A 21,276-nucleotide genomic window follows, 5' to 3' on the forward strand; every position below is an offset into this window, starting at 1 on the left:
TTCTTCACCAGGCATTGCCTTCACAGCACTCTTTCAGATGAGCTGCAACGTCTAGGTGGGTTGAGGCCCATTTCTGCTGTAACTTAGAGAAGGGACAGGTAGGATAGGTTTTTGTGTGAGTCCGATATTCTGGGACTACTTCTATCAAGTAAGACACCCAGCTCCAGCCAGAGACAAGTCCTGTGTGAAAGGTGGAAACTAGTGATGCCAAAAGCATGTTTTTTTTCTTTTTTTCTTTCTTTTATATATTTTTTTACATCATTTTTCATTTTTGCACAATGTATGCATTTTCATCTTGGTTATAGTCTCCATACAATTCCCACACCCCCTTATTTTGACCCTAGTCCCTCCTTTCCTCTCCCCACTCCCTAATGTGTTTTTGGTTCATAGTTGCTCGTTGATTTTGATTTTTACTTTATTATAATTAGTGTTTTTCCTGGTCCCTTATTTAGGTTTTCTAAATTCCTGCCATGAGTGAGACCATCTGGTATTTTTCTTTTTCTTTCTGGCTTATTTCGCTGAGCATGATCCCATCCAGCTCCAAATTGCTCGAGTTGCTGCGAATTGCATGAGTTTATTTTTTTTTGATTACTGAGTAATATTCCATTGTGTATATATTCTGAGTTTTAACTACAGTGATCAACTCCTCTAGTTTGCCAGCGACTTCCCTGATTTTAGAAAGTCAAGTGCCTTAAAAACCCGGCAGTTCCACAAAATGAAAATGCATACATTGTGCAAAAATGAAAAATGATGTAAGAATTATATAAAATAAAATATTTAAAAAAATAGAATAAAACTGAGACCCTAACCAACCTTGCCATTAATGCTTAGTTTGCTTTTTACAATGGTGTCAGGACCATGTAATGGGGAAGAATGATCTTTTAAGATGCGGTCATGGGACAACTCTACAGCTACATGTGGAAGAATGAAATTGGACCTTCTGCTTCACATCATGTGAAAAAATAAACTCAGCGTGTATCGAAGACTTTAAAGTAAGAGCGTTAACTATAAAACATAGGTATAAATCTTCTTGACTTTGGATTAGGCAAGTTTCATATATATGACACCTAAGGATGTGCTATCAACCAAAGGGGGCAAAAATAATAAACTAGATTTCATCAAAATTAAAAAAACAAAAACCAGTAGTTCCAGGCAAACTAGAATACCTGGTCCCTCGAGCTCCAATTCCTATTCCCAGGTCGCAGCGACCACGGAGGTACCTCTTAACTACCAGGAATAACTTCCCGACTGAGCAATTCGTTCACGTCTATGCCGGTCCCTCTTCAAGACTACAAGTCCCAGCATGCAGTGCAGCACCGGCCAGCCTGCCTGTGTCACGCCTGCGACCCCGTAGGCACGGCGCCTGGGAGCCCTGCGCGCTGACGTCGACAGGCACACGCGGTATTTTTGCGCCTCTTCGCGTCCTCCTGGCTTGCCAGACTCCTCTGGTTTAGGGAGGTGTCGGGGCGCTGCACGGTGCTCCCCACAGTCCTGCGGTCTGGCCTTTAGGTTTTAAGTTTTGGAATCGCGGTGGTTAAAAAGCGGAAAGAGGCCGCCTGTGCAGCCCCGGTCCAAGATGGACAAAGTCTGTGCTGTTTTTGGAGGCTCTCGGGGCATTGGCCGGGCGGTCGCCCAGTTACTGGCCCACAAAGGCTACCGCGTGGCCGTCCTCGCCAGAAATCTGGACATGGCCCAAGCCGCCGCCGGTGAGCTCGGCGGTAGGTACCGAACTACAGCTTTGCAGTGGTGTCAGCAGTTCAAGCGCCGCAGGTCCCCTGGTTTGTAAAACGAACGGGTCAGCCCTTTGGGGCGCTGAGGCTTAGCAGTTCAGCTTTCGGGGTGCAAGAGCACTCCCGAGTTCAGACTGCAGCCCGAGTGTAGACCGCAGCCCGTGCACATACCCCTTGCCCGCAGCCTCCCTGTTGGCCGCAGAACGCCTCCTGCCGCGCTGCCTGCCGTCCCGGGACTAACTCTTGGAGTTTCGTGGGGACTTAGAGGTCTTTGAGGGCCCATTAATAGGCACCCCCCTCCTCGAGGCTAGGGCTCCCCGGGAGCAGCTGTTTGTTTTGGCATCTGGTAGGAGAGAGCCACGCAACGGTTAACATTTTCTGTGGGGTAAAGGGCTCGGCCCTGGTGCAAGATTCTGGGAGTCCTGGAAGCTGTGCAGGGGGTTCAGGCAGGAAAGGTGGGCGTGTCAGGCTTTAGGGCCTCCCTGAAGTTGTGCTGAGTGCAGTTCTGGTCCCGGTGCGGATGCACTGAGACTTCTGAGTACCAGTGTGAACTACACTGGGTTCGCTCTACCACACCCGCAAGCATTACTGAGTTACCAGGCTTTGGTGACTTTTTTTTTTTTTTTTTTTTTAGGATTTATTTATTTATGCATACAAGAGCTGGGGTACAGGCCAGAGGTGTGGTGAGAGAGAGGATTCACTAGAGACAGTAGGGAGCAGAACAGGCAGCTTGACTGAAATACACTGCTGAGGGGAGCAGCGGGGGAGTCAGGAGAGGTCTGCTGCACCATGTGGGTTGCTCCCTGGCCCGCTGGGGATCGAACTCATGCTGCAGTGGTTGTGGACAGCTTCATAGGTTGCGTCTTAATCCCTTGCACCAGCAGGGAGGCCCATTGGTGACTTTTATGAATGGGCAATTGAGATTTATCCAACCACATTCCTTACTGCATAAAAACTACAATTTTTGCCTGTTTATTAACAGGTTACTACTTGTTTTGTGAACTTTCGTCTTGCTGGTAAGAAGAAAGAGAATGCTAGAAAACTAACATGCTGCAGTTTGTTTAGTTCCGAGAGTGAACAGATGCCTCTCATTTACCTTCCTGGGGCACTGGGAAATCAGCGACCCGGGATGCACCTCGTGTTTGTACCTTATGACATTACACATTGGTTTGGTATCGTGAACTCACCCTAATTGTTTACATGGGTTGGCAAAACATTAGACTAAAAGGAGAAAAAAAAATATATATATTTATATAGGCTAGAGAGAATCACAGTGAATGCTTCTTGCTCCTTATATTTATTGCCGTTATGTTATACTAACAAAGGCTGAAAGAGTGATACTCCTTGGGGGGCCCCCAAGCTATTAGTGTTTGCTGGACTAGGTGAAAATCTTGGTTGAAATTTGCGGACCCAACAAGGCACAGGTGAAAGCCAAGAGTGAGACTCAGAGGTTGTTTGTGGCTTTTCATTTCCTTGAACCATGTGTTTCATCAGTGACTGGTTTTCACCCAGAAAGTGTGACTTCCCAGGTGACTTACTTTTTCTAAAGGTTGAGGGGTAATCGACATTCCTGGAAGTCAGCCGGAAAACAATCATTTTTCAAAAGTCTATTTTAGTGTTAAAATGCTTTATTTTCCTTTGAAGTGTAATTTTGGGGGCATTTAATCAAAACATTTTTTAAAAAGTGGACATTAAAAAAGATGAGTAACAGTGGTTTTAATATTTTTTTTTCCTTCATAGTTTGTAGCGTTGGCATTTTTTTACAGTTTCCTGCTATGTCTCAACCCTCCAAATGGGCAGGCTTGAATAATAGTCATGATAATATGTATGCCATAGTAAAAATAAAAAGACCCATTAGAGTTTACACTTATGGCCAAGAAATCAATTCTACATAACCCTAATAGAATTAGACATAAATTCCAAAACAGGAATATAAAACTCAGAAGACTCTTCAATTGGGTGGTAAGGGGTCAGTATCAAAGCTATATTGTTAAATAAATCTTACAAAGTCTTATAAACAGGAAAAATGCCCTCCTATTTTTGATTAAAATTTTTTTTGAGGTGAACATTCTGTATTACCTGTTTCTCATTTCCCATTCTCTCTCATGTTAGTTTCATTAGACTGAAATCAATGAGAGCAGAAGCCTATGACAGTCATTTTTTTATCTCTGCATTCTAGATTATCATAGGCCTAGTTTATGATAGATGCTTAGCAAGTATATATTGAATGGTTTTAAACTTCACATTGTAAGTAATTCTAATGTAACTTTGTTTGTAGGAGGTCATTTTGCATTTAGCTGTGATGTTGCCAAAGAACGTGATGTTCAAAATGCATTTGAAGAAATGGGGAAAAATTTGGGTCCCGTTAATTTCTTGGTAAACGCAGCTGGAATTAACAGGTTGGTCGAAAATTTAAGCCTCTAATATGTCTTCTTTTCCTTAATATGTCTTTGACTAGTATGAGTTAATTTATTATGTTGTTTGACTTCTAATTGGAAGAAATACTATATATTAAAGCTTGGTCTGTTAATCTGTACCATTCTTTCCTATGGCAATATATCTCTAACATCAGTAAGGCCCAGTTTGAGCACTTTTTTTTTTTTTAAGTTGAGGAAACATTGGTTTATGTTTCTGTTTTAGAGCTATAGAATCTCCCCCTTCAGGTGTTGTTCTACCACACCACCATAATCCATTGTGTTCCCTCTGGATTTTGTGCTTGCTCCTCCCCTCTTCCCTCCCTGGTGTGGTAGCCTTAATTCTACAGTCAGATTTCTAGGGTATGCTATTAGTTTGGCTATATCTGACCCTTTGTTTCTCTATATTTCTTATATAAATGACACACTTTTTCCCTCTGACTTAATTAGTTCATCATAATCCCCTGTAGTTCCATCCATGTTGTTACAAATGGCAAGAGTTTATCTGAGTAGTATTCCATTATGTATATATATACACCATGTCTTCTGTTTTTGTGGCTTCCATAGTTATGCTACTGTAAATAGTGCTGCAATGAACTTCAAATTACTGTTTTATATTCCTTGGATACATATCTAAGAGTGCTTTTTAAAGGAGTTTTGAGGAATTACTTTTAACTTTACATGTTGCATATGTGTGTTTTGTAGGGATAGCCTTTTAGTAAGAGCTAAATCTGAAGACATGCTCTCTCAGCTTCATACTAACCTCTTGGGTCCTATGCTGACATGTAAAGCTGCGATCAAGACCATGATTCAACAACAGGGAGGGTCTATTGTTAATATAGGTGAGTCTTCACCTTTGTCAATTTTTATTGTCTCTAATACCATAAAACTATTTAATCGACTGACTTGCCATTTATTCAGGTGTGAAACTTGAAAGAACGGTATTTTGTTATCTGTGGGAAAAAACTGATGAATGGGTAAATGGGAATCACAGATTCTTATCCCTGTAGTGGTCAAGCAGGTTAATACCTGCTTAGATGAGTGACATATGACAAATGATGTTCAGCTTCATAGTCCAGTGGCCTTATAGAATGGAAGGGTCAACCACTGCTCAGAATCTAGTAGACAGTGCTGAAAATAAATAAAAATTTATGATTGAAAATAAGAAAATCTTACTACAGAAAGAACTACTTTAACCTGCTAGAAAGTTCATTAATATTTCAGATGTTATCTCTTCTTGACCATATGAATATGAATTAAAGCTACTAAAGATTCCTGTTTGGTCTTTTGTGCCTATTTTTCTTCCTGTTTTTGTATCTCCATTTTCCCTTTCTCTCTAATAGCTCTTTATCTTTATTTTCTCTGTTCCATATCTATTTCTGTGCTTCAGGTTCTCTTCCTTTGTTATTAACTGGCATATAATATATAGTACATATAAATATTTTAATTCTGTCTTGATGGTTATACTGTAAAAAGGGTTTGGAATTTTTTTTCAAAAATTTTTCAAAAATTTTAAAGTTTTTTTTTTTTAAAGATTTATTTATGCATGCATGTAGGAAGATGGAGGATTCACCAGAAACAGAGTGGGGAACAGAACAGGCAGATCTACTAAAATACACTGCTGAGTGGAGCAGTGGGGGAGACAGGAGAGGTCTGCCTCTCCATATGGGTTGCTCACTGGCCAGCCGGGGATCGAACTCATGCTGCAGAGGCTGTGGATTACTTGATAGTGCAGTGCTTAACCCCTTGCACCAATTTTTAGGTTCTTGACTAATTTTTTATCATAAATACAGGTTACTGTTGCAGAAAATTATTTCTCCACTTCTATTTTAAGAATTTTTTTTTTTTTTTTTGCATAGCCAGATGTGCGGGAGGGTGAGAGGATTCACTAGAGACAGAACGGGCAACAGAACAGGCAGACTGACTGAAATACACTGCTGAGGGGAGCAGTGGGTGAGACAGGAGAGGTCTGCGCGCCATGTGGGACCCTCCTCGCCGGTGGCCGGGGATCGAACCGGCGCTGCAGGGGCTGCGGGCAGCCTCGCAACCCAGTGCGCAGCCGCTGCGCCACCAGGGGAGGCCCCAAATTTAGTGAGTTTTACTTTCAGTTGAACTGTTTTTTCAGGTGGGAATGAGTGCTTACATCTGTTATAGAATCATAAATCAGGTTCTATCTGATTTTAAGCTACTACTAAAAGCCTTTTTAGAATTTTCATTGTGTCTCGGTCATTAGAATGAGTTCCTTTCACTAATGACTCTGTTATCAAGCCCCTGTCTGACATTCAAGGTTCTCCTTAACTTTTTTCAGATCCTGTTTTCTATGTGTTTGGGCTAGGCTCACTCTGTTTTATTACTCAAAGTAGTATGACTATGACTGGAATCCCTACTTTTAGCAAAGGAAGAGATAAAATTTTAACTTTCTTGTTTACTGTAAATTATCTGAACATTCAAATAGTCCTATTGATTGGACTGAATTTGCTTTCTTTTTTTCCTAGGAAGTATTATTGGTTTAAAAGGCAATTCTGGCCAGTCTGTATACAGTGCCAGTAAAGGAGGATTAGTTGGATTTTCACGTGCTCTTGCTAAAGAAGTTGCAAGAAAGAAAATAAGAGTGAATGTAGTTGCACCAGGTTAGTGAAAAAAAAATTGCAAGCATAATTTTATGTACATTTATTACTTTATACATTCGTAGTAAGGATCGAACGCTGCTCAGAGAGTAATGGAACAGGAACATAGACTCTACATTGGAATTAAACTTGAAATGCCACAGAACGTGACTCTGTCTTGACAGGACTTACGTGGCCACACTGCCAGCCCATGCACTTCTCTCAAGGGTGAGGCCAAGAATAATGCCAGGCTGTTTTGTTTGCATAAATCACATAGCATTTTTTACTGCATGATTACTCCCAAAGTAAAACCATGAGAAAAACTTCTTGTTTAAAAATCAGTTAAGTCAGTCAGTTTGTTTAAAAATCATTAAGAACTCTTAAGAGCTGGTTGTCAGAATTTCAGTTAAGTGTGGGGGTGGGGTGAGGTGGGGTGGCGTGTAGTGGTGGTGGTGGCTATGGCAACATATATGCAATGACTGAACAAATCCAAATTATGTGCTGTGGAGAACTGCATTTTAAATATCCTTTTTGGGATGTTCCATTGATAATATTCACAGGGATATAATGTTTGCTATTTAATTTATACTTTGTCAAAGCAGATCTTTACAAGTAACACATCTAATAACCTAAATGTATTCTGTATGTCTATTATGGAAAAAACGCGTCTTTATATTTAAAATATAAATAGCTTTATAATAACTATGCTTTTACTAATAGTACAATCAGAGGAAATAAACAAGGCTGCATAGGGGATACCATTTTTACATTCCACAGAGCAATCATGTACAACAATTGATTTACTAATCCCAGAAAGTCACTGTTTATACAAATAAAAAACTAATAGAGGTCACATGCATGATATTTGTTTTCAAAATAGACAAGATGCCTTTCAGTGAACTTCAGTGTACCCCAGAGAGCCACCAGGATTCATGTTAAAAAAAATTTCAATACAAAGAAAAATTTGAAGACAAAAAAAAGATTTGTATACAGACTTAGGAAGTAGAAACATTTTTAAAAATCCCTTTATTAAAATAGTAGGATTTTAACTGATTTTAGCTGTAGTTACCTCTTTGGTAAATGAGTGGCTCTCTGACGCTTATGTATAGGGGTATGGGAGGAGGAGAGTGGTGGTATGTGGGAATGGAAATGAATACAAGCAATTTGGCCTGAACAAGTTTTATCACATGAGGGCAATACAGCTTAGCGCAACTAAGTGTTCTAAAACCAGATTTATTTTGGAGTGGCTAACAGTGATGAGGGTTAGAAAGGTGACTAGTGATGTTTCAAATAGCAGAAATCACAATGGGATGCTTACTACAGACTTGGCTTCCTTTAGGAACTTTATCAGGAACTCTTGTGCTCTTGTTAAACATGCAGGAAAAAGCCAACAGAGATGCAGTTCATCTGTAAGACTAAGCAAGTGTGACTTGTGCTAAGTATGCAGAAATCGGAGCCTTCTGAAGGCAGGCAGTACATTTTTGCATACTTACTCCTTTTATTATTTTGACTTTGGACATTCCATAGGATTTGAAAATGCTGATGGATTAAATGAGATGCAAAGTCAGTTTGTTCTGTCAGTTATAAGTAATAGAAAAATACTAAGACATAATGATTGGAATTATAGTTTGGATTGCTAAAGGCTAAAGAAATTTTCCAATTCTTATACTAGGGCTTTTTAAAGTAAATTCAGCTATATAACTTGCAAGTTGTTAGTGTTCAAATAGCCCCAATTTTCAAACAAATTCTATTCCATTTGGTTGCCATCTGTGCTCAGTAACACAAAACATTCGACAAACTAAAGACCCATTTTAAAATTTCCTCCTTTGACTTCAACTTCTGGATTGCACTAAAGTAATCTGCAGGGCAGAAGGGAAAGAGGGATGAAGTGTGAGTGTTGACATAACTCTTGAAGGCAGAGCTATAAAACCAGCTTCCACCTTCCTTAAAATACAGAAATAGGAGAGAAAACTTGCTGGAAAACTTAAAAGGTGAAGTTGATCAAAATCTCAGTTTGAGAAAGGTGTCTTGTTTTCTGGTTTCCCTGTCTGATACACAAATGTGCTGGTCCTCACAGTAGGAACTTAAAACAGCACAGCATTATAGGCATCCAGCAGAAGACTCAGTGTGCTTAGCTCACAGGATAGAGTAAGCAGATGGAATTAAAAAAAATACATATATAAAACCATATTAGGTTGTGTTAAATGTGGAATGCAAAATGTGCATAACCCTATATTATTCTGACAAAATGGACCAGAAACGTTGAATGTGCAAGTACTAATAACAGGGGTGTTAAGATTAGTCAGAAATACCACCAAGTAGCATCCCCAGATATACAAACCAGTTAAGCAGGTATGAAATTAGTATTAATCCAGTTAGAAATACAAAATGAAAATTGTGGATGCTACCTCAAATATCTGAGATCCCACAAATTTGCAGGCTGTGTAACAAAGTAGACTCTGGTTTTAAGAGAACGTTAAAATTCAGTGTCCTAAAAATATTACTAAGTCCTAACAATAACATCAGAAATCACTTATCTGGAAATTAGAACCATTTAAATGTTTGTATAGATTCATAAACAGTAAAATAAGGAGAAATAGAAAGGATCTTTACAGGGGCCTCCCTGATGGTCTAGGGGCTAAGTCTTAGTGCTGTCATCTTGATGGCCTGAGTTTGATCTCTGGCCCGGGAGCTAACCCATATATAGTGTAACAGCGCTCTCCTGTCTCACCCGCTGCTTCCCTGAGAAGTGTATTTCAGTAAATCTGCCTGTTCTGCTCCCCACCCTGTCTCTGGTGAATCCTCTCACTCTCTGCACCTTTGGCCTAAACCCCAGTTCTTGTACACAAAAATGGATTAAAAAAAAAAAAAAAAGATCTCTACAAGGGTGATGTCCATTTTTTTCAAAAGAATTGAACAATTCAGCAGATTGATAACAGGCTGTTGGTTCTCTTGTGAATTATATGGCAATGTGAATAGGCCCAAAGCTGTTAAGAGGAGGTACAGAATGGAGAACTTGGTTCTTTGTCATTTATCAATTCAGCAGAGCACAGGTGGTACAAACAAAAATTTAACTTATCAAGGATGTGAGACCATCACAAGATTACAAAAGTATAAATTTTGGACCAAATGGATAGTTAATAAAAGACAAATACAATGTTGATTGTATTTGTTTAAGTACATACACATGTTGGTGTGTTTAAAATTTCTTATTGAAATAGCTGTTATAGATTTGTGATTTATAGAGACGAAGCCATTAATTTATCTGTTAATTGGTGCTCAAACTGACATCTGGGTAGAGTAATACTAAAAATGAATGCAAAAAGAATCAAGTAACTGGTAAAAAAGTTCCTGGTGACTGGTAAAATAGTCCTTATACTTTGTTTTATATGAAATCTTTATTTTTAAACTTTAATAATAGAATAACTTAAGATGGAGAGCATCTTAGAGATCACTTATTCCAGCAATTTTTACAATTTGAAAGACTGGGACCTAAGAGACAGTATGATTTCCCAAAAGTTACACAGAATTGTTATGTGCAGATTATGGCAGAACTGTTATTAAAAGCTTTTCTTTTGATTTCCAGCTAGGGTAAGCTTAAAAATTATGCCCCCTTACATTTCCTTTATATTGTTACAAACCTTAGGTCTTTGTTTTCTTTTGCTCATATGACCTATTGAAACTATTTGAATTCTTCCAATTTTATAACTTACCTTTACATTCTTTGCCTTTTGCAAGTAACTATTTGATAAAATTGCTTGAATTGGTTGAAAGGGCAGTAAAGTACTAAAACTCAAATCTACATTATTACTCATCAGCTGCTATAATAGAAATTTTGCTTACATATTTCCTGATTTTTGAATAAAATGGGTATTGTCCTACTTTTGCCAATTTACCATGGAATCTTTGTCCTAGATTACTATCGATATTTAAGGATTGATGGCCAGTTGAATAAAAGATTTAATTTTGATTTACTGGTTCTTTATAATAAAGAGTGGGCTGAAGTAGACCTTTGCCACCTTCCCATTTCAAGTTGTTGATAGCTGCAGTTTCGACCGTATTATTGGTGTTAATTTTGCCATTAATGCTGAATTCAATAGGGACCAGAAAATTATCAAGATGTCCTGATAATTCTTTTGCTCTAATAATGTTCTTCAACCCTGTTCACTGTTTAGTTACAATAACTACCTAAATCCAAGCATTCTAACTCTGTGGTAAATGACTGTGGTTTAGATATAGCCATTTTGGAGCGGGGGAGGAAGGAATAAAAACCTAATCTAAAGCTGCACCGTGATCTTGAAGCTGCTTTCTCTGTGTCTGTGCTTTTTGCCACCTATTGGATTGTAGGGTTAGCCTGGCATAACCATTTATTGAATAGATTATTTGTGCTTTTACATACAATTTACAAATAATAGATCTGTTACAAATAATAGATTATTTGTGCTTTTACATATAATTTCTTCGCTGTTTAGCAATTGGGATAAGGTAGGTAATAAAGTTAATTCTACTTTATGATGATTGAAACTGAGATAGTGTAAGGATAATGCAAGTATCCGTCACTCATAGTAAACTCACTCAGCAGACTTCCTGGAGTGTCTTCGATGCGCAAGGACTGTGCTAAGTTCCAAAATACAGCGAGTGGAAAAGGCAGATATATATAAACAGATAGTTTTGGTGTCCTGGTATTAATGTAAATTAGAGGTACCTGATGATGCTATGTAATTGCTGAAGAAGGAAACTTGATTTTGTCTAGAATGAGTTAGTTTTCAAGGCAATGGGCTATACAGTGGGAATCCATTTTGTCTACTAGGGATTGTTATATGACTGTTCTGAAAGTATATTGGTATAGCCTTTCTTAAAAATGACTTTTCAGTGTAATTTAAATTATAGGAAAAAAACTGCATACTAAAAATGGGGCCATTTAATAGGGTGACCTTTATTATGTTGGCGATATATTTAGTAGCTTTCATGCTATGAATATGCTTCATTGGTCAGAAGCTAAGGTCAAGTTGAATTGGTAGAATTAAATTGATTCTATGGATTATTAACTTCATTTTAGATAGCAATTTCCATCATATTCTTCATCAGATCTTTTAATAGAGCTGGTAAACATATTAATGTTTTATGTCAGTTTTCCTGGTCACCTTTTTTAAAAAATATTTATTTTCATCCTTTGAAAATATTTTATTTTTTTAATTTAAATTTTTTATATTCCCCATACAATTACAACCCCCTTATTTTGACTCCAAGCCCTCCTTTCCCCAGCCCCCACCCGCCATAGAGTGTCTCTGGTTCTTAGTTGTTTGTCGATTTTGATATTTTCTTTCTTATAGTTATTCTTTTTCCTGGTCCCTTATTTAAGTTTTCTAGATTCCTGCTATGAGTGAGATCATCTGGTATTTTTCTTTTTCTTTCTGGCTTATTTCACTGAGCATGATCCCTTCTAGCTCCATCCATGTTGCTGCAAACTGCATGTGTTTATCTTTTTTTGATTGCTGCGTAATATTCCATTGTGTATATGCACCACATCTTCTTGATCCAGTCATCTATTTTTGGGCATTTGGGTTGTTTCCAAAGCTTAGCTATTGTAAACAGTGCTGCCATAAACATAGGGGTGCAGGTGCTCTTTGGAGTTGATGTTTCTGTGTCCTTTGGGTAAATGCCTAGGAGTGGAATTGCTGGATCATATGTTTAGTAGGTCCAGAAATCTCCACAGTGGTTGGACCAGTTTGCACTCCTACGAATAGTGCAGGAAAGTTCCTTTTTCTCCACAACCTCGCCAACATTTGTTGTTGCTAGTTTTTTTTTTAATATGTGCCATTCTCACTGGTGTAAGATGGTACCTCATTGTAGTTTTGATTTGCATTTCCCTGATGATAAGTGATGTTGAACATTTTTTCATATGCCTGTTGGCCATTAGCATTTCCTCTTCAGAGAAGTTTCTTTTTAGCTCTTCTGCCCATTTTTTGACTGGATTATTTTCTTTGTTTAAAGATGTATTTATTTATACAAGAAGTGGGCACAGTCAGTAGCGCGGGAGGGTGAGAGAATTCACCAGAGCGGGGAGCAGAACAGACAGACCAATGAAATACACTGCTGAAGGGAGCAGCGGGTGTGGCAGGAGAGGTCTGTCGTGCCATGTGGGACCCTTGCCGGTGGCTGGGGTTTGAACCGGCACTGCAGAGGCTGCGGGCAGCTTCGCAGCCCAGGGCTCAACTGCTGCGCCACCAGGGGAGGCCCATGGTCACCTTTAAATTAAGTCTCTAGTTAAGGAAAACAGTTAAAAAAGCAATTCATAACAAGACAGCAAAGAACAAGGACAATAATTAGTTTATCATTTGCTGTCTAATATTCTCTTTTTAAAGGTCAATTATTTGTTAAGCTTTAGTATTACTTTAAATACATTTCTCATCATAGAGAAGTCTTACTGTTTGGAAACTATTGAATATGGGAAATAATATTTGATAAATTGAAATCATGATGGATATATTGCTTTATAAAAAATGTTTTCAGTATAGGTAGCATGAACATATAAAATATTTCAAGTACAAAATGGTGTAGAGTGAACAGTTCTTCGAAAGCAGCTGCTGTTTCTCTGTATTTCATGTACAAGACAATCATGATGTGTGTGTTTATCCTTTTTTTTTAGAAAGACAGATTATTTCATACTATTCAGTGTTTATATCTTGCTTTATTTCTAGGACAGCATCTCTTGGAGTTGTTTTATGTATTATTCCATATAAAACTGCTTCACTTTTTAAAGTAACAGCTTTATGGAAATATAATTCACATGCCATACAATTTACTATTTAAGTGTATAATTCAGTAGTTTTGGTATAGTCACAGAATTGTTCTCTTATTTCCACCATACATTTTCCAACATTTTTATCATCCCCTAAAAAACCCCATACTCATTAGCATTCATTTATGTCCTGTAATCTCCCCATCTTCTGGCAGCCACTACTTTCTCTTTCTGTAGATTTCCCTGTTCTGGACTGTTCATATAAATCATGCAATATGTAGTTTTCTGTGACTGCAGTGTCTTTTTAAAAAGATTTATTTATGTATACAAGAGATGGGGGTGTAGGCCAGAGGTGCAGGGGTGGAGTGGTACCTGAGAGGATTCACCATAGTCAGAGTGGGGAGCAGAACAGGCAGATCTACTGAAATACACTGCTGAGGGGAGCAGTGTGTGAGACAGGAGAGGTCTGCTGTTCCATGTGGGTAATTCCCTGGCTGGAGATCTAACTTGTGCTGCAGTGGCTGCTGATGGCTTCATAATGCTGAGACTTAACCCCTTGCACTACCAAGGAGGCCCCGCTGTATCATTTTTTAATGGTACATTTTTAATATTTAAAAGATAGTAATGTTTGTTTTATGGTTATACCACATATTTAATCTGTTGCCTCTTGATGGGCATTTAGTCTTTTTTTTTGATCTTTTGTTATTTTAGCTAATTTAGTGACAGTTGTACATAATTTTTTTGCGCTTGTGTGAGTTTGCGTTTAGTAATTCTGGGAATAAAATGGTCAAGACTCAAGAATCACAGGGTAAATGCATTTAAAATTATACATTTATTTTTATAGAGTACCTTGAGTGCTCCGTCCTTTTCTTTCTTCCTTTTAAGTTGAGAAGACTTTCTGTTTACTACTTGGAGAAAATCTTATCGACAAATGCTTATGTAATCTTTGCAGCTACTCAGAATAGATGTTCTGCTTGCTCTTACATGCTATTTGATATGGAGCTTATTTTCACACTGCTTCCCTATTATCTTTCCCTCCATGCTTACAAACACAATAGTAAGATATCTAGATATGTTTTGATTAAAATCTATGTGTAGTATTTTAGCAAAAGCCTTATATCTTCTCCCTTAGAAAAGTTTCTGGGATTATTTCTAAGTCCTAGAAACTTGCATTAGAGAATTGACAGTTGAGCTGATCATTCAAAATACCGATTCCGCAATTGTTAATACGGTAAGAGACTAAAATTGTGGAGTCTTATTTAAGTATAAAAACTCTGCTTTATATAAAACTTGTTCAAAAATTGTCATCTAGGAGTATAAAAATGAGGTGCTATTTATTTACACTACGTAACTAGCCAAAAAATGGATTAAAAAATACGTTTCCTTTAGAGTTTATCAAATAAATTTCTTACTGGAATATGCACTTGCTTTCATGAGTAGAGTATTCCTGTTTCTAAAGAGTTAATATTTATAAAAGAATATACTGACTATGTTGTAATTATACTGACTATTTTGTAATATAGTAAGAATATACTGACTATGTTGTAATTATATGGAACTAAGACTTACTCTTGTTTTAAGTTGAGTGTATTTATCTACCTGTGGTTTAAAGGGTGATAACTTTGTAATCAATTGGAAGCCTTTAACTGTCCAGTGATTAGTAATAACATCATTTGTTAGATAGTGGCATCTAATGGTTTTAATTATTTTTAAAGATTTATTTATTTATGCATATAAGAACTGGGGTACAGGCCATAGGTGTGGATGGTGAGAGGATTCACCAGAGCCAGAGCGGGGAACAGAATGGCAGATTGACCGAAATACACTGCTGAGGGGAGCAGCGGGCGAGTCAGGAGAGGTCTGCTGTGCCATGTGGGTTGCTCCCTGGCCAGCCAAGGGATCGAACTTGTGCTGCAGTAGCTGTGGATTGCTTCATAGGTTGCGTCTTAACCCCTTGCTCCACTGGGGAGGCCCCTAATAGTTTTAATTTTTATAGCCAAATTGAAACGCACGTAAATATGTAGTAAATGAAAGATGGAGCAAACTTTCCAGAACTTTACAAATATAGCAAATGATACAGAAGTGAGTCCTATGGGAAAGAACAAATTGGAAAGCAATATGGCACAAAAACTGTGAAATATTTAAGAATGGCTGACATCTTTACCCAGGTATTGTGATTCAGACTTCAAAAGACTGTTTATATGCAGTGTCTTGGATTGTGGATCATGTCGTTCATAAACTCTAATGTAAAATGACGCTGAAATTTGGTAGAAGCCTTGAATAATTTATCATTAGACTAGCTTTGTTTTTGATTTCTGACAAATTGGAGGAAGATATGTATGTTTTAAAAAGCTGCAGATAGTTTTTTAGGTCAGTAAAAATACTCTGTATGAGACAGTGGATACATAACATTATGTGTCAAAACAGAACTGGGCCTCCTCGGTGGCGCAGCGGTTGAGCGCTGGGTTGCGAAGCTGCCCGCAGCCTCTGCTGCGCTGGTTCGATCCCCAGCTGTTCCCTGGCCACCGGAGGAGGGTCCCACATGGCACGCAGACCTCTCCTGCCGCCCGCTGCTCCCCTCAGCAGTGTACTTTGGTCCTTGTGCCTGCTCTGCTCCCCGCTTTGGCTCTGGTGAATTCTCTCACTCTCCCGCGCTTCTGACTGTACCCAGTGCTTGTATAAATAAATAAATCTTACAAAAAAACCCCAAAACATAGAACTGTACAATTCAAAGAGTTCACTCCTTACTTAAACTATGTGCTAAATAATATATCAATCTTAGTTCATCAGAAGTTGCACACTAAGGCAAGAATTCTCTTTACTCTCTGCTCACTTTTTCTGTAAACCTAAAACTGCTCTAAAAACTGAAGTCTATTAAAAACATCTTCAGATTGTGATGAGAAACTCTTGAGTCATTGGACATGTTCTTGTTCTCCATATCAAACATCAGCAGAGGCAAAACCAATCAGTATTGGTGGATTCAGCCCTTCCTTTAAACTTGACCTGTAATATTTTAGTGTAGAGTTAAGTGATGGCTGGGGGCTGTCCCATAAGGATTGAGTTTCAACTGTCCATTCACAGGTCTGGGGAGGGGCTGAGGCCAGCTTTCCCTAGTGAAATAACATCTTTGTCTTCCAAACTTGAGCAGTGACAGGAGAATCTTCAGTGATCATGACATCTGACTGTCATGATCCCAGTTCTAGACTTTGGTAATCATTGCTGGACTCATTTTCCAGTCTGATCTGACTTGGACACAGGCCATACCAGAGCAGAATCCAGGCTGTGGTGTTGAACAAAATATTTGAAGCATTAGCCTTTATCTGCTCTGGATGTCTGGCTTACTTGATTGATCTAGTTATAAGGCTTACTTGGAGAAACACAGTGTGTCCTCGTGGCCCATAAATATGTGGCAGAGGCCTTCTTTCCTTCTTGTTGGGATTGTCCTTGAATTTGTCTCACTGCCTAAATCTCCCTATCTGAGGTTTGTCTTTTCATAACGTATACCTTGTTCTAGATCTGCTCTTTTTTCCCCAAGGTGAAGACACTTCAGATGGCCTCTCACATGTTGTGTGGCTTTACCCTTTGTCACCCAAAAGAAAAGGACATCAGAACTAACATCCACCAAAAACAGGACAAATCAATTCCTTTTAGCACAGCATGGGAAAAAACAAAACCAAAAACAAGGCAGATTAGCATCAGTATGTCTTCAATTGGAACTCTAATTTAGTCTACACAGCTTTTAGGGGTAGGCACTAAGGGTCCTTCAAGGGGAGTTCACTGTCCTAACTTCAAATATGGAAATCATGAATACTAATTAATGAGGTGAACTTGTCATCTTCAAATTGTAGTTTTGTAGAAATAAAAGAAATCTTAAAGATCTATCATTTTCATTCTATATCACTCATTTTCCTAAACAGTATTCAGCATGCACTTTTAGATAGTACATGATTTACCCAAGGTAATGGCTTTGATAGTATTAGTAGAGTAGGGAAGAGAGTCTATCTTCATATGTTCTAATGCAGTGATCTTTTTACCACAGAATGCTGCCTTTCGGAAAAAAGTCATTAGAGCCAGTTAGAACCAAAAATTCCAATCCCCTAATTCTAGTTATAAGGTCTCTCTCTCTCTCTCTCTCTCTCTCTCTCTCTCTCTCTCTCTCTCTCTCTCTCTCTCTCTCTCTCTCTCTCTCTCTCTCTCTCTCTCTCTCTCTCTCTCTCTCTCTCTCTCTCTCTCTCTCTCTCTCTCTCTCTCTCTCTCTCTCTCTCTCGTACAGGCCAGAGGCGCGGGAGGGTGAGAGGATTCACCAGAGACAGAGTGGGAGCAGAACAGGAAGACGGCCGAAATATACTGCTGAGGGGAGCAGTGGGCAAGACAGGAGAGGTCTGGTGCACCACGTGGGAATCTGCCTGGCCGGCTGGGGATCAAACCCATGCTGCAGAGGCTGTAGACAGCTTCACAGCGCTGCGCTCAACTCACTGCACCACTGGGGAGGCCCTATAAGGTGTTTCTTGTAAGCCATTTTTAACTATAGTTTGAGGTTTTTGTCCCCTTCAGATTAAAATTCGTCATTGATATTCTGATAATTTGAGAGTCAGTTTTATGCCCAATTACCTGGAATTTAAAATGACCTTAGAATAAAGGATAATTGTAGTAGGAACTCTGAGAAGACACATGAACTTTTAAATGTTTACATTCATAATTTTAATTCAACTTTTTGAACATGCGAGGTGAGTTGTTTTCTTATATTCTCTGAGGCACCTTTGAAAATATGCTAGAGAGGGGCCACCCTAGTGGCACAAGGGGTTAAGCACCACACTGAAGCAGTCTGCAGCCTCTGCAGCACAAGTTCGATCCCCGGCCGTCCAGGGAGCAACCCACATGGTGCAGCAGACCTCTTCTGTCTCACCCGCTGCTCACCTCAGCAGTGTATTTTGGCCATCTGCCTGTTCTGCTCCCCACTCTGTCTGTGGTGAATCCTCTTACCCTCCCGCATCTCTGGCCTGTACCCCAGCTCTTGTATGCCTAAATAAATAAATCTTAAAAAAAAAAAGAAAATATGCTAGAGGCATCAAACTGTCTATCAGGAAGCCTCATGAGAGTGTTTCTTGATATGACTGGATTGTCTATCGATTACTACAACTCTTCTCGCACAGATTTTGTTTACAGTTTACTTTCAATTCTGCAGAGACTGGTTATCTAGCTTTATCATTATCTTTGTCAGCTGCTGCCTTTATTCTTGTTTTCCTTCTGGTCATCTCATTGTTCTTAAAGATGAAAGGGAATGAAGGAAATGCTGCTGACTTAAATGTTTTAAGATCTTTATGGCAGAGGAGATTGTATTTCTCAATGTAAACTTGCAGGGAAGCACACAAATCATGTAAAATTGTTATTCCAGGCTCTCATTACAATCTCAAGTTATTACTTTTCCTTTCTTAATAACATTTTTTGGAACACAAATACATATTGTTGCAGACAGCTTAGAAAGTACAGACCAGTACAAAGAAGAAAATAAAAATCATCACATGTAATTTTACTAGCAAATGATAATCACTGTTAATATTTTGGCTTTTTTTTTTTTAGTTTAGTATATATTAGTTTTTTGCTTTTAGTAGTATAAATGAATTAATTTGTAACCTACTTCTTAACATACAAATGCTATTTTTCTCTCATTTAAAAATATTCTGTAGCATCATTTTAATACCTATTAGAATAAATTTAATAACATTAGAAATGTTATTCTATTGTGTGCATGGGCCATGATTTATTTTACCATTTCTTTATTGAAAGACATTCAACTTGGTTCCCGTTTTTCCTAATAATGCTGTCACTTTATGATAGAAAAATCTGATTCTTGCAAGACTTTTAAGAAAATGTCTAGATACTTAGAAGTGAAAACCTAAGGCAAAGAAAAACTTAAAGAACTACATAGTAAACTAGCGGCATCATGTTAATTTTAAAAAAAATTATTTAATGAACTACCATAGTTTTACCTTCTTAATGTTTTGACAGTATAGGGTTTCTCACCTCAAGTGTGGTTGCCATTGCTCTCCCATTACCAAAGCACCCGTAATGTAAATCTTTTTTTTATTTTTTAAGATTTATTTATTTATGTATATAAGAGCTGGGATACAGAGATATGGGGGGGGGGGGGTGAGAGGATTCACCAGAGACAGAGTGAGGAGCAGAACAGGCAGATTAACTGAAGTACACTCTGAGGGGAGCAGTGGGCAAGTCAGGAGAGGTCTGCTGCTCCATGTGGGTAGCTCCCTGGCCGGGGATCGAACTCGTGCTGCAGAGGCTGCAGACAGCTTCATAGGTTGCGTCTTAACTGATTGTGCCACCAGGGAGGCCCCTTTCTACCTTTTAAAAAAATATATATTTCTGCATACAAGAGCTGGAGCTGGGGGGGTGGTATAAGAGAGAATTCACGAGAGACAGTGGGGAGCAGAACAGGCGGAGTGACTGAAATACACTGCTGAGCAGTGGGCGAGACAGGAGAGGTCTGCTGTGCCATGTGGGTTAGTTCCCTGGCTAGGGATTGAACTCGTTGCAGAGGCTGTGAATAGCTTCATAGTGCTGGGACTTAACCCCTTGTGCCACCAGGGAGGCTCTGCAGTTTATGTGTTAGAACATAAAAGTTTTCTGTAGGCTTTATTGCATATACCAATTCCATGTTAAATTTTGAATATTTACATCATAACTGGGTATGATCATATTTTTCTTATTTGAATAGAAGAAACACTGGTCTTTCTAGCCATCAGATCATCAGCTGTCCTAGCTAAAGGAAATAGAGCTAATTTTTGTCAAAATCGCCAAAGTAGTTTATGTGACCACCTTTGTGATGCCTGCTACTACCTCTGTCCTGCACTTCGTCAAACAAAAATTAATCAGTACCTTGTGTATACCTCTATGAGGATATTCACTAGACTTCCTTATAATTAAGGTTGCAAATGACTCTTCCCCCCATTAATTATAGATTTTCCAAGGAAAACAGTTTTTATTCATTTTGTATCTGCCTACCTATATTGTGTTAGGATTTGGACAAATATTTGGAAATCAGATACTTTAGTGTTTGATAGGTGTTTATTGAGTTAAATTGAATAAAAATATAGACTTGATTACTTGGAAAATGGTTTCTTAAATAAGGTTTATTAATAATGTCAAATTTTCAGTAGCAAATTCATTTTTATTTGAAATTGAGCAATGTCTTAGTATCTATCCTTTTCCACTAAATTAACATTTCTTTTTTAGGATTTGTTCACACAGATATGACGAAAGACTTGAAAGAAGAACATTTAAAGAAAAATATTCCTCTTGGGAGGTTTGGAGAACCTATTGATGTGGCCCATGCAGTTGTGTTTCTTTTAGAATCACCCTATGTTACAGGACATGTTTTAGTAGTAGATGGGGGATTACAACTCGTGATATAATTTATTGATTATTCAGTTATGATGGTGGTTAGAATCAAGGACTATTGGCTGTTGATTAGATTGATACCTAATGGGTGATGTTAGCTATTAATTTGTCCGATTGATGCTACATGGTGATTTCCATCTCTCTATGAATATATCTGAAAAGAACAGCATGTTTTCTAAATGGTATATACTATATAGAAAATAAGTTTTAGCATATGGGCTTTTTTAAGTCATCTAAACAGGTAGTATGTTTTTCTCAGAAGTGGAAAAATTTATGTAGTCTAATTGTCATGAGTTATTTTATGTATCAGGGTGAGTTCTCTAGAAGTTAATATTGTGGGCTATTGCCAAAATAAGTATTTATAGGGC

At 38.3% G+C, this 21,276-nt stretch overlaps 1 protein-coding gene across 1 annotated transcript; it reads left to right on the forward strand.

Annotated features, from left to right (window-relative positions):
* Positions 1 to 1,576: 1,576 nt before the first annotated feature.
* CBR4 (carbonyl reductase 4) lies at positions 1,577 to 20,922 on the forward strand (the record flags this gene model as incomplete). The annotated part of the gene is made up of 5 exons (XM_084231232.1): positions 1,577 to 1,718; positions 4,009 to 4,129; positions 4,850 to 4,986; positions 6,640 to 6,774; positions 20,744 to 20,922. The coding sequence occupies 5 exons, from the start codon at positions 1,577 to 1,579 to the stop codon at positions 20,920 to 20,922; spliced, it is 714 nt and encodes a 237-aa protein (XP_084087358.1).
* Positions 20,923 to 21,276: the final 354 nt, after the last annotated feature.

This window comes from Talpa europaea (genome assembly GCF_964194135.1).
Source record: "Talpa europaea genome assembly, chromosome: 4".
Lineage (NCBI taxonomy): Eukaryota > Metazoa > Chordata > Mammalia > Eulipotyphla > Talpidae > Talpa > Talpa europaea.